General features: G+C 45.1%; 1 protein-coding gene across 1 annotated transcript in view; it reads left to right on the top strand.

The window, feature by feature from the left end:
- Nucleotides 1-14,749, top strand: part of ABCB9 (ATP binding cassette subfamily B member 9) — a 123,035-nt gene continuing 108,286 nt past the window's right edge. The window contains exons 1-3 of the mRNA XM_040419666.1: nucleotides 1-670; nucleotides 3,347-3,461; nucleotides 10,690-10,820. Of these exons, the coding sequence (XP_040275600.1) occupies nucleotides 1-670; nucleotides 3,347-3,461; nucleotides 10,690-10,820 (916 nt within the window). The remainder of the gene's footprint in view (nucleotides 671-3,346; nucleotides 3,462-10,689; nucleotides 10,821-14,749) is intronic.

Genomic DNA, 14,749 nt, shown 5'->3' with positions numbered 1-14,749 from the left:
ATGTCTCATGTTCATTTACAGGAGTATCACAGAAGATGTACCTCACATGGTACTAGAGAAGCTGCCGTGATGAATCCTCGTCATGTTATGGCTTGCACCCTCATATTCACAGCCTGCGACCTTACTGTGTCCTCCCTGCTGTACATCTGTAGCTGTAAAAAGGCAAGTATTACCCAGGACATAGCACACTTTAACATATTTCATTCTCTGCTGGATGTCTGGGGAACCTCTTTGTTGAGAGCCTCCATATGTCTTGGAGCATTATTAGGAGTAGCATGGAATCGGGTGAACGGTCCTCAGAGGCTGCAGGCGTCCCTAATGCCTATGACCTTGGTGTGCTATCTCATTGCCTCCTATGCCATGATTAAGATCTTGCTGTACTCTGAGGAAGAAAAGCCTGTTCAAGATCCTTGGTTCTGGAGCCTTCTGGTGTGGACATGGGTATCGTCGGCTGTCACGCTCTTAACATGGAGACAAATGGGTGAGATGACCCTTTGCAGACAGGAGGGAAGATCCTATTCTGAAGTGTTTGAGTATCAGGAGGGCAGACAAAAAACGGATACAGAAAGTCAGATATCAGGAGCAACCGTAGGAAGATTATTATCTTATTCGAAACAGGATTCTGGGTATTTGTTGATTGCATTTCTCTTCTTGCTTTTATGCACATTAGGTAAGTGATGATTAAATCCTTGGCATAATTAGTAAATTCAGAAGCTGCTATTGTGACATGTAGATATTCAGTACTTACCTTCTCTCATTCTGTAATTGAAGTGGATACAAAGGCTGAAATATAGCACTTGTATGTGGAAATAGCACTGACTCCCCTGCCCGTCACTGAGCTACTTCAGGAAGGCAGTCAGACTACTTTAAAGATACCTGTCTGAAACAAGTCTTAAAGGTGTTGTACAGTGCTACAATATTAATGACATCCTCGGGATAGATCAGGCAGGGATCCATCTCCCAGCACCCCCGCTGATCAGCCGTATAAAGCAGCAGTTGCGCTCGTAGAGGCGATGCAGTGTAATTACAACTGCTCGTCCCATTCAAGTGAGCGGAGTGTTGTTCCAGCCTACAAAGCGGCCTGGTATAAGATGTGCCAAATTGATTAACAGGCACATCCAGGAGATCTATGCTTTAGATATAGAAAGCTAGGACAGCTAGTAGCTGACCTAAATTTCTTGTTGGTTTACTTAGGCCCCTCTCACATTTTATAAAAGTGATCCCGAAAGTGGGAAAAGTCAAGTTTTTGTGCAAAAGGGGTCTTGTGCAAGTATTTGCTACTTCGCATTCCAGTACTTTGTTCATGCAGAGGAGCAGCATCCAAGAGTTGTCATATCTGGGATAGCTGGATGCTGCAGTTGCCTGCCTGATGCTGCAGGGACCTGCCAGATCCCCATTCACTATAATGGGATCCGTCGGCTGTCTGGTAAGAATGTTGGAAAATAAAAAATTGCATGCAAGCTGCAGCGGTGCTGTGCCGGATGCAATTCCGGAACACTGCTCCTCTGACGGTTCAGAGTCCCGGAATGTTATAATATAGATTATGTAGCCTAAGCTGACAGATCCACTTTAAATGTTGGAACAACCCCTTTAAAGGGGATTTCGGGTTGTTTTATACTGATGACCGATCCTCTGAATAAGTCATTAGTATCTGATCGGTGGGGTCTGACTTCCAGGGCCCCCACCGATCAGCTGTTTAAAAAGCTATCAGTACTCGCAATAGCACCACAGCCTTCTTTCAGCAAACCAAGCAGAGCAGCCTACATTGTATAGCGGGTGTGGTATCACAGCTCAACCCCATTCACTTCAGGGGACGAGTTGCTCTAAGGCCATGTGACCAATGAATGTGACGTCACTGTCCTGGGGAGAGCTGCAAGAAGGCAGCAGAACTATTGGAATTGCTGGTGCCTTCTCAAACAGCTGATCATCTGGGGTCCCGGATGTTGGACCCCCACCGATCAGATACTGACGTCTAGGGATGAGCGAATCGACTTTGGATGAAACATCCGAAGTCGATTTGCATAAAAAACTTCGTTCTAATACTTAATTTGTACTGTAAAAAAACATTTCCCGAACTCGGGTTCGTTTCCAAGGTACCACTTAGAACCAAACCTGAGTTCGGGAAATGTTTTTTTACAGTACAAATTAATTTATGAAGTTATTACGCAAAGTCTTGCTCCTGCTCCGTACAGTATTAGAACAAAGTCTTATTCGAATCAACTTCGGATGTTTCATCCGAAGTCGATTCACTCATCCCTAGTCGTCAGTATCTGATCTGTGGGGGGTCCAACATTCGGGACCCCAGAGGATCAGCTGATAGAGGATAGATCATCAGTGCAAAACTCCCGGAAAACCCCTTTAATTTTTCCTTCCTAGTATGCAAGTCAGTTAGTTAGCCAGTTGGTTCGGGACTTTAAGAGCACCTTCACACGTGGTAGAAAAATCTGCCAGAAAATACACAACATAAAGACTAAGAGTACTTTCACACTTGCGGCAGAGTGATCCGGCAAGCAGTTCCATCGCCGGAACTGCCTGCCGGATCAGGCAATCTGCATGCAACCGGACAGCATTTGTAGACAGATCCGGATGCAGATCCGTCTCACAAATGCATTGCAAGAACGGATCCATCTGTCCGTTTGTCATACGGCAAATTAATCAGTTTCTATATTTTTTCAAATTTTTACCGGTCTGCGCATGAAGGACGGATCTGGCATTGCGATATTTTGAATGCCGGATCTGGCACTATTACATTCCTATGGAAAAATCACATTCAGGCAAGTGTTCAGTTTTTTGGGCCGGAAATAAAGCATGCTGCGGTATTATCTCCGTCCTGAACAGTCAAAAAGACTGAACTGAAGACGTCCTGATGCATCCTGAACGGATTGCTCTCTATTCAGAATGCATGGGGATAAAACTGATCAGTTCTTTTCCGGCATAGAGCCCCTAGGACAGGACTCTATGCCGGAAAAGAAAAACGCTAGTGTGAAAGTACCCTAACCTAATGTTTTTCAACAAAATCTGCACAAAAATCCACAGCTTTGTAGAGCTTTTAAAGGGTGAGACAGGATGGCATTTATAGGGGGTTTTACTTCCCTCTCCTTCCCCACACAAAAGTAAAGGGGAAGAGACTTTGCCAAACCTGGGCGCAAAATATTACAATGTAGACCTTTACCTAATTGGATCATGCTATGAAAAAGGCATTCTCTGATGATATTCTTTTTATATATAAATTCTTAATAGAATTGTTCCGTAAAAACTTGTTTCACGGCCAGGGTGACAAACTGGAGCTTCTTGTTTGAGAAGGGGCTTGTTGGCAGTTGACAAATGCGGTTTTCTTTTATAACAGGAGAAATTTTCAGTCCATATTACACAGGACTGGTCATAGATGGTATTGTCGTCCACAGAAGTTTGAAGCAGTTTTCCAATGCGGTTGTAATACTAGCCGTCCTGGCTGTGGGAAGGTAACTTCTAATTCATGTCTCTGGTGTGATAAGGTCTGATAAACAATATAGCGGAGCATACTTTATGTGATATTGGTTTATGTAGTATACTACATGTGATATTGGTTTACGTAGTATACTATATGTAGTATAATATATATATATATATATATATACATACACTCACCTAAAGAATTATTAGGAACACCTGTTCTATTTCTCATTAATGCAATTATCTAGTCAACTAATCACATGGCAGTTGCTTCAATGCATTTAGCGGTGTGGTCCTGGTCAAGACAATCTCCTGAACTCCAAACTGAATGTCAGAATGGGAAAGAAAGGTGATTTAAGCAATTTTGAGCGTGGCATGGTTGTTGGTGCCAGACGCGCCGGTCTGAGTATTTCACAATCTGCTCAGTTACTGGGATTTTCACGCACAACCATTTCTAGGGTTTACAAAGAATGGTGTGAAAAGGGAAAAACATCCAGTATGCGGCAGTCCTGTGGGCAAAAATGCCTTGTGGATGCTAGAGGTCAGAGGAGAATGGGCCGACTGATTCAAGCTGATAGGAGAGCAACGTTGACTGAAATAACCACTCGTTACAACCCAGGTATGCAGCAAAGCATTTGTGAAGCCACAACACGCACAACCTTGAGGCAAGGGGGCTACAACAGCAGAAGACCCCACCGGGTACCACTCATCTCCACTACAAATAGGAAAAAGAGGCTACAATTTGCACGAGCTCACCAAAATTGGACTGTTGAAGACTGGAAAAATGTTGCCTGGTCTAATGAGTCTCGATTTCTGTTGAGACATTCAAATGGTAGAGTTCGAATTTGGCGTAAACAGAATGAGAACATGTATCCATCCTCTGATGGCTACTTCCAGAAGGATAATGCACCATGTCACAAAGCTCGAATCATTTCAAATTGGTTTCTTGAACATGAAAATGAGTTCACTGTACTAAAATGGCCCCCACAGTCACCAGATCTCAACCCAATAGAGCATCTTTGGGATGTGGTGGAACGCGAGCTTCGTGCCCTGGATGTGCATCCCTCAAATCTCCATCAACTGCAAGATGCTATCCTATCAATATGGGCCAACATTTCTAAAGAATGCTATCAGCACCTTGTTGAATCAATGCCACGTAGAATTAAGGCAGTTCTGAAGGCAAAAGGGGGTCCAACACAGTATTAGTATGGTGTTCCTAATAATTCTTTAGGTGAGTGTAGGTCAGAATAATAACAGGCAAATTGAGTACAAATATCACCTGGTTGGGAAAACTGAATTCCCTCCGCATTAATAATGAGGGAGACCACTGTCTAAGGATTTTGTGCTAAATAAGCCAAAGCCCTCCCGTTTTTGTCCCCTTCCGAGAACACCACTTGTTTCTGATACAATAGCTTCTTCTGAGTATATTCCAACAAATGAAGATGATATCTCCTTTGGGCCTCTTCCCACACCCCTCGGGTCTCTGGGCTAGGGCTCTGAGTATATTCATATTCTATGTTAGCTATCTCTTCTTCTAGTTTCTTCCTAGTACTCACTAATTCTTTCCTATGCGAGGCAATGACTGGCCAAGCATGTCTCCAGACATAAACCCTATTGAACATATGTGGGGCATCCTTACAGGATTGCTATCGGTATTATACTCCCCTGGGATTACAACACGGTTCTACCGACTGGAAGCTGGTGGGCCCAGGGTGGGTGGAAGACGGCGAGATCCCAACCAAGCTGCGGCGGTTCGTGGGGTCGGCAGTGCTTCCGGTGTCAAGTGGAGTGCTTGGAGTCCTCGGGAAGCACTAGGAGCATCCATCAATGGAGGTACCCAGTCAGGGTGCCAGGAGATCCGTTACATTGGTGGCAAGCAGTGGGATGGCGTCCTAGTGTGAGGAGAAGCAGCTCGGAGACACCGTTTGTGGATTTACAAAGTTGAGGGCAACGCTAGTGCCCATACAGTGCCCCTGGCTACAGCAGTATGGAATCAGCTAGTTGTCGAACAGTGTTCCACTACGAGGAGGAAGATGACCCGGACTGGAGGGATGCAGTCCAGAAAGGCGTCTGGCACAAGGCCCTGGAGGACGTACAGCGTCGGCGGGGCGAGAGTTTCCCCAGTAAGGAGCGGCGGTTGCAGATGCGAGTGGCCCTGCGAATGCCCCTTCTGGGAGGGCAGTCCCTGGATAAGTGGGTGACAGAACTCTAGAGCCTGGTATGGAAGGAGCTTTATCTAGACGACGCCTACCAGGCACTCTGGTGGTACTTGATTTGGCACTCCCCCTGGATGGCTGAGCACAACATGCCTGAGGATGAGGATTACGATGGCCCTGACCTGTTGTTTGAGGCCTTCGTAGAACCAGAGTTCGGAGATGCTGGAGAGTCCCAGTTCTGGGATATCTATGACTACAGGGAGGCTATGCATGATTGGGCTACAGCGAGAGAGGTGAGACAAGACCTGGCATCTCTAGTGACAATGGAGTGGGAGCTAGAGCAGGATTACCAATACCTCCTCAGCTCAATCTGGCCCCAATATAAACTGTAGGAGAGCTGGGTGGCAGTCCCAGACCTACAACCCTACAGCTGGGAAGACCCGACTGAGGTATCCCCTGCTTCACTACCAGCTGCGGAGGTAAGGGACCTCATAGACTGTTCCTGGGAGGACCCCCAGTCGGCAGGTGGAGATGGGACCGAGGTCTCTCTACCGGCCCTTCAGGGATGCTGGGAAGCCGGCCCAGATCCACTACAGCCAGAGTTCCCAAGAGTAGGGACAGTCGGTCCTGCTCCCCAGCGGCAAAGTATATTATTGGGAGAGCAGACAACCAGTCTCTCCCCCCAGCGGCAGTCAGCGTCACAGGGAGAGGAGATTGTAGGTCCCTCGTCCCCGCAGCAACAAGCATCACTGAGATTGGAGACGGTCCCACCACCCAGCACCAGGCAGCATTACCGGGAGTTGAGACAGTCGGTCTGACTCCCCAGCGGCAGCTTACCCTAGAGGGAGAGGAGACAACCGATCTCTCTCCCCAGCGGCAGCCTGAAATATCGGAAGAGGAGACAGCTGGTCCCTCTTCTCAATTACAGAGGGACCTCAAAGACTGGTCCTGGAGGAAACTCCAACTGGCAGGTGGAGATGGGACCAAGGTCTCTCTACCGGCCCTTCAGGGATGCTGGGCAGCCGGACCAGATACCCAACTGCAGCTGGAAGTATCAGGAGGGAGGATAGTCGTTCCTACTCCTCAGCAGCAGATGCTCAACCGGGTCCTTGGGGTATTGGAGGAGACAGCAATACTCACTGACCCCATCCCAGTGGAAAAGCTGGCATTCGGGCAGAGAGCAGTTGGCCTATGCCCACCAAGTACCCACAGTTCGAAGCTAGAGAGCAACAATGCAGCAAGGAGTAGCAGACGCACACTCAACAGCTGGGGACATACAGAACAGAGCCAGGCCCCAGAGTTCAACAGGACCAGTGTATTTTTTATGGGTAGGCTACTCGACTAACTCAGGCACCGACCGACAAGAGGTTAGGTACCTGGTTAGTCTACTGTTGGGAGGGGAGAAATGTGACGGACTGAACCGTCACTGGGGCTGCTGGAGAAGCCTGAGGGCTAGCCTCCTTCTTACGGACTATGGACCCAGAACTATGGAGACCCCCTCAGACCTTTTGGGGTTACAAGAAACTATGAACCCTGATTTATGTGTGGAGTTTATAAGCCACATATTTACTATTGCCCACTAAGGCCCCTTTCACACGGGCGAGTTTTCCGCGCGGGTGCAATGCGGGAGGTGAACGCATTGCACCCGCACTGAATCCGGACCCATTCATTTCTATGGGGCTGTTCAGATGAGCAGTGATTTTCACGCATCACTTATGCGTTGCGTGAAAATCGCAGCATGTTCTATATTCAGCGTTTTTCACGCAACGCAGGCCCCGTAGAAGTGAATGGGGTTGCGTGAAAATCGCAAGCATCCGCAAGCAAGTGCGGATGCGGTGCGATTTTCACGCACGGTTGCTAGGAGACGATCGGGATGGAGCCCCGATCATTATTATTTTCCCTTATAACATGGTTATAAAAGAAAATAATAGCATTCTGAATACAGAATGCATAGTAAAACAGCACTGGAGGGGTTAAAACTAAATAAAAAATCATTTAACTCACCTTAATCCATTTGCTCGCGTAGCCGGCATCTCCGTTTCTCTTTTACTGTATAGGACCTGTGGTGAGCATTAACTATAGTTCAAGGACCTGGGATGACGTCACTCCGGTCATCACATGGTACGTCAGATGATCTTTTACCATGGTGATTCACCATGGTAAAAGATCATGTGACGTACCATGTGATGACCAGAGTGACGTCATCCCAGGTCCTTGAAGTATAGTTAATGCTCACCACAGGTCCTATACAGTAAAAGAGACAAACGGAGATGCCGGCTACGCGAGCAAATGGATTAAGGTGAGTTAAATGATTTTTTATTTAGTTTTAACCCCTCCAGTGCTGTTTTACTATGCATTCTGTATTCAGAATGCTATTATTTTCCCTTATAACCATGTTATAAGGGAAAATAATACTATTTACAGAACACCGATCCCAAGCCCGAACTTCTGTGAAGAAGTTCGGGTTTGGGTACCAAACACGCACAATTTTTCTCACGCGAGTGCAAAACGCATTACAATGTTTTGCACTCGCGCGGAAAAATTGCGGGTGTTCCCGCAACGCACCCGCACATTTTTCCGCAACGCCCGTGTGAAACCAGCCTAAAGGTTCAGGGTGTGAATCCAGCAACACAAAAAGGGTTAACTCTGCACTGAGACTCCCACTGAATGTGTTAGTGATGGGATTAAGATAGCTGACTCTAGGAGTAGCCGACTCTGGTGTAGATGAGTAGATCACCCTATGATACACTCAGGAGATAATCCCATCACATGTGTCTCCTCTTTCCCTATTCATTCATTAAGATACTAAGGGGGGAGATGTCTGTTTGCATGCTGTTCATAGTTGATTGATTTATGTTGTTAGACTTCTTGAACTGTATATATACTGAGTTGGTCTTCAATAAAGTCAGTTCCTGTTTTACCCTTACGGGCACCAATTGTGGGGCAGCCGCATGCGGATTGCAGACCCATTCACTTGTATGGGGTCTGTGATCCGCATTCGATGGTCTGAACCGCAAAAAAGTAGTGCATTCACTACCTTTTTGCGGTGCGGAGGCACGGCCAGAAACACCACGGAAGCACAAGTAGTGCTTCCATGGGGTTCCGATCCATGCTTCCGCACCGCATCTCCGGTTTTGCGGACCCATTGAAGTGAGTGGGTCCGCATCCGTGATGCGGGGTGCACACGGCTGGTGCCCCGTGTATTGCGGACCCGCCGTATGCGGGCCGCTATACGGCCACGGGGGGCAACGGCCGTGTGCATGAGCCCTTAATACGAGGCACTTACTAATGTATTGTGATTGTCCATATTGCTTCCTTTGGTGGCTGGATTCATTTTTCCATCACATTATACACTGCTCATTTCCATGGTTACGACCACCCTGTAATCCAACAGAGGTGGTTGTGCTGGCACAGTATAGGAAAAAGCATCAGCCTATGTCCTACGGTCCCAGCCATTAGAGAGTCCAGTGCTTTTTCCTATAGTGTGCAGCCATAACCACCAGTGATGGATTGCAGGGTGGTTGTAACCATGGAAACGAGCAGTTTATAATGTGATAGAAAAAAATGAATCCAGCCAGCAAAGGAGGCAATATGGATAATACCAATACATTAGTAAGTGGCTTGTATTAACTTTATCTACATGATAAATGCCACTTGCTGAAGTGAGACAACCCCTTTAAGGCAGTGCTGGAAAATAATGATGGCCACACAAAATCGTGACACTTTGGGCACAATTTTGCCATTTTTACTTAGGGGTGCACTCACTTTTGTTGTCAGTAGTATAGACATTAATGGCTGTGTGCTGAGTTAATTTGAGGGCACACCAAATTTACACTGTTATACAAGCTGTATCCTGACTACTTTACATTGTATCAAAGTGTCATATCTTCAGTGTTGTCCCATGAAAAGATATAATAAAATATTTACAAAAATGTGAGGGGTGTACCCACTTTTGCGACATAGTGTATATATATATATATATACAGTACAGACCAAAAGTTTGGACACACCTTCTCATTCAAAGAGTTTTCTTTATTTTCATGACTATGAAGGCATCAAAACTATGAATTAACACATGTGGAATTATATACATAACAAACAAGTGTGAAACAACTGAAAATATGTCATATTCTAGGTTCTTCAAAGTAGCCACCTTTTGCTTTGATTACTGCTTTGCACACTCTTGGCATTCTCTTGATGAGCTTCAAGAGGTAGTCCCCTGAAATGGTCTTCTAACAGTCTTGAAGGAGTTCCCAGAGATGGTTAGCACTTGTTGGCCCTTTTGCCTTCACTCTGCGGTCCAGCTCACCCCAAACCATCTTGATTGGGTTCAGGTCCGGTGACTGTGGAGGCCAGGTCATCTGGCGCAGCACCCCATCACTCTCCTTCATGGTCAAATAGCCCTTACTTTCAAAGTTTTCCCAATTTTTCGGCTGACTGACTGACCTTCATTTCTTAAAGTAATGATGGCCACTCGTTTTTCTTTACTTAGCTGCTTTTCTCTTGCCATAATACAAATTCTAACAGTCTATTCAGTAGGACTATCAGCTGTGTATCCACCTGACTTCTCCTCAACGCCACTGATGGTCCCAACCCCATTTATAAGGCAAGAAATCCCACTTATTAAACCTGACAGGGCAGTGAAGTGAAAACCATTTCAGGGGACTACCTATTGAAGCTCATCAAAAGTGTGCAAAGCAGTAATCAAAGCAAAAGGTGGCTACTTTGAAGAACCTAGAATATGACATATTTTCAGTTGTTTCACACTTGTTTGTTATGTATATAATTCCACATGTGTTAATTCATATGTTTGATGCCTTCAGTGTGAATCTACAATTTTCATAGTCATGAAAATAAAGAAAACTCTTTGAATGAGAAGGTGTGTCCAAACTTTTGGTCTGTACTGTATATATATATGTATATTTTTTATATATATCCATTTACATTTCTTGTTGCAATCTCTAATACTATCAAAAATTCCCATCCCAATAAAGCATGAGCAAGCAATTTATCTAAGCAATAAGCCGTCAGTGTTTTTCTTCTAATCTGATATAATCATATATCTTTTCATTTTAGTGGATATGTAATTTTTTTTTTCCAGCTCATTTTCTGCAGGGGTGCGAGGTGGCCTTTTTACTTTTACATTTGCAAGGCTAAATATCCGAATTCGCAATCTACTCTTTCGCTCTCTAGTATCGCAGGAGATTGCTTTCTTTGATGAGAATCACACAGGTCAGTATTTCCTGTTGATGGAAGGCAAGACTAATTGTACAGATATGTTCACCAAAATTTTCTTTCCTGTAAGAAAATAAATAAATAAATAACAAGTAAAGATGAGCGAATTTCATTTTTTGAAATTTGTTTGCGCTTCGTTTGATGGTAAAAGCAGAATTGCGTTATGGATTCCATTACCCATTACCACGGACCATAAGGCAATTCTATGATGGAATCCAGAACAGAATGCCTTTAGTGGCATTCCGTTATTCATTCCGGCATAATAGAAGTCTATGGCCTGCATAACGGATCCGTCCCGTTTCCGTTATGCAGGGGAGTGCATATATCATCCTGTCTACTGATGATGTTATGAATATTTTTTAAGCTGTAGAAATATAAGGAACAGATATTTCCTGCTTGAAAAGAAAGTTGAAAACCTTCAAAGGACTTTCTTTTACTGGAGAAAATAATGCAGTTGTTTTTACTGCTATTGGCAGTAAACAGTTTTAGCTTTTTAGATGTAAAGACTATATCCATTTTATTCCTAAATGTAAGATTGAAGAGGATCAGTCCCCAGTTATATGGTGTCCTAACTAAGGGCAGCATTAATTGGTGTCAGACACCCTTAGCAAAATGCAGGGGCACACACTTAAATGAACCCAGCTATTTTGCTAAAACATGTAATGGAACAACTCTAGTGCTAGAGCGCATGCTGGTGAGTCCTCATATCCATAAGGTCCTGCATCTCTCCGCTCTCCTAATGTCACGGTAGATAAGCGGGGAAATAAAAAAACACGGGAAAACAAACAGAATAAACGACTTGGGAGAAAAGGGACACCTCCTAGCCATCCCTAAAAGCTTTCCCTAAACTGCTGTGCCCATGTGCATACCCTTAGGGTGGATATGCACATGCCCTCGTGCCTAAACCTGAACACCCTGGGCAAACCCTAAGCAGCAGGGAAAAGGGAAGAGGCAACCTGCTTCTTCAAACCAGGAAGAAGCAAGCGTCTCCCTAGAGGCCTAGATAAAACACACAAAGGGAAATGAAGGAGAGGACTTATCTTGAGCAGAGCTGGAGCAGACGATCCACCACAAATCAAGTGCTCCCAGGAAAGAACTATAACCCGCACAGGCCACTGGGAGAAGGAGGAATAAATAGCCTCGCTAATAATCAACCCAGTACACCTGAGGGAAGGTGGATCCAAACCAAAACCAAAGAGAAGAATCAGACATGTGCAGCCAGCCTCGCAGATCACCGCACATTCACTGGGCAAGGTCTGACAGTATCCCCCCTTCTACGGGTGACCTCCGGACACCCCGGACCAACTTTATCCGGGTGTGCCCTGTGAAAGGCCCACACCAGGCGGCTAGCACTAACATCAGAAGCCGGAATCCACATTCTTTCCTCGGGACCGTATCACTTCCAGTGCACTAGGTACTGGAGGGAACCCCAAAGAACACGTGAGTCGAGAATCCTAGAGATCTCAAACTCCAAATTGCCATCCACCAGGACAGGGGGAGGTGGCAATGGAGATGGTTCCACAGGTTCCACATATTTCTTCAGTAAGGACCTGTGAAACACATTATGGATCTTCCAGGTCTGCGGAAGATCCAGACGAAACGCCACCGGGTTGACCACAGCAGAGATTTTGTAAGGGCCAATAAATCTTGGACCCAGTTTCCAAGATGGTACCTTGAGCTTAATGTTTTTAGTGGACAACCACACCAAATCACCCACACACAGGTCCGGACCAGTCATACGTCTCCTGTCAGCCATCCGTTTCACCCATCTTTTCACCCAGCTTTCTGATTCTCAGGCCGGTCCCATTCCAGTACCGCCATATCTTTCACCCATCTTTTCACCCAGCTTTCTGATTCTCAGGCCGTCCCATTCCAGTACCGCCCGGACCTTTTCGGGGTCCATACGAAAACCAAAGTCAGAAAGCAAGTATCCCAAAAACGGTAGCTCCTGGACAGCAAATACACATTGTTCCAATTTTGCATACAATTTATTCTCCCGAAGGATTGACTACACCTGTCTCACGTGATCCTGATGGGTCTCCAAATCGGGTGAGTAAATTAGTATGTCATCAAGATAAATAACAACAAGCCTTCCCACTAAATGATGGAAAATATCATTGACAAATCGCTGAAAGACTGCTGGCCCATTAGTTAAACCAAAGGGCATGACGAGATTCTCGAAATGACCTTTGGGTGTATTGAAGGCCGTTTTCCACTCATCTCCTTCCTTTATTCTGATCAAATTATAGGCTCCTCTTAAATCCAACTTGGAGAACACCTTGGCTCCGACAATTTGATCAAATAGATCAGAAATCAAAGGAAGAGGATACGGATCACGGACCATAATAAGATTCAATTCCCGGAAATCCAAATACGGTCTAAGTGATCCGTCTTTCATTTTTTACGAAAAACAAGCCGGCGGCCACAGGGGACTTGGATTAGAAAAAATTGCTGCACACAGCTAGTTCAATTTGCCATTGATTAGTGAAATTTATTATTCACAATTATTTCATGTTGCATACATGATCCAGTGGATGCCCATATATCTCAGTCATATTGCATGAGTACCGTACGTTTCTGCCTGTTTCGGCCTTCTTCAGCGGTATACGATCTATGATAATATAAATATCTTGTAAGTTACAAGAAATATGGACTGGATGCTTAAGAACTGCAAACATGTATTACATAAGGGTTGATGTTAATCATGGAAAAAAATATATATATACATCAAATAATTGAAAATTCTTAGTTAAACTACATAGGTGCACCAGAAGGGGGTGCTAAACACTCATAAAGGTCATAGCTCCTTAGTGGGGAATATTGTGAGGAGAAATAATAATACAGAAGATATTCCAGAGGCATCAATGGTTACTCAGTATCACAGAATAACATAAGGATCAGGCATGAGGTAACAGGCATCTAAGGTATATGATCGGTTCATATAAAAGGAGTTTACCTGGCAGTGACGGCGGGCAGGAGCGCTGGATCACAGGTGAATATCCTGTGCACGCTTTCCTTTAAATGTATGGGCTATTGCGACGTCTCCGGTGCGTGACTCGGAAGTCACGTGATCGCGGCGACGCTACGCTGCGTTCCACCTGCGTGTCACGCAGCCTCCGAGCCACTGGGAGGCGTCGGGTTCGGCGTCCAGAAGTCACATGGCCCAGGCGACGCAGCGCTGCGTTCCACCTGCGTTCCAAGTGGCTCCGGCTTCCGGCCCGGCGTCTGTAAGTCACATGGGGCAATAGATAGAACGGCTGCCACATATTGATCGCCTGATCATATATTATCTGAGATCTACAGATTTATATAATTAAATAAATGCTATAAAATAAAGGAGATTATGTTAATAATGGTATTAGTAATTTTAAATCACATAACAGGGGTACATTTACCTAGCGACTTTTTGCACATACCGAGCTACGAATTAAAGTTTCAGGATTATGAGAGAGATTGCAGACGATTGATCGGATGGCAACTACACTGTAGCACTCTCACTGAATATCATAAGAATAACCGCATTCCGAGGGGTCTTCGTTCTGGACTTAGACCAACTCTTTTTGCGGATAACTCCGAATTTTGTGCACGTTTTGAGAGCATTCTAAACAAATGTTCATTCGACTTAATCCTGCTCACTATTGAACAACTACAGAAGTCAATTCAAGACCTGTCCAACAAGATCGCATCCACAGAGGCGGCATTAACATCTACAGCGCCAGAGGAGGAGTGGAAGAAAACAAAAGAGAAAACAGACAAGCAACTTAACGATTATAGAAAAATTACGGAACAAACCAACGTCAGAAATTCATAAGAGACTCAGAAGACTATAGACTAGATACTGTATACAAGTGGAAAGGGAATCAGCGTTACAGCTCCTGGGACAACAGATATCCATACTATTCGGGTCAAGGATCCTCATCAGAGAG

Source organism: Bufo bufo, chromosome 2, assembly GCF_905171765.1.
Source record: "Bufo bufo chromosome 2, aBufBuf1.1, whole genome shotgun sequence".
Taxonomy (NCBI): Eukaryota; Metazoa; Chordata; class Amphibia; order Anura; family Bufonidae; genus Bufo; species Bufo bufo.
This window is presented reverse-complemented; position numbering and strand designations above follow the sequence as displayed.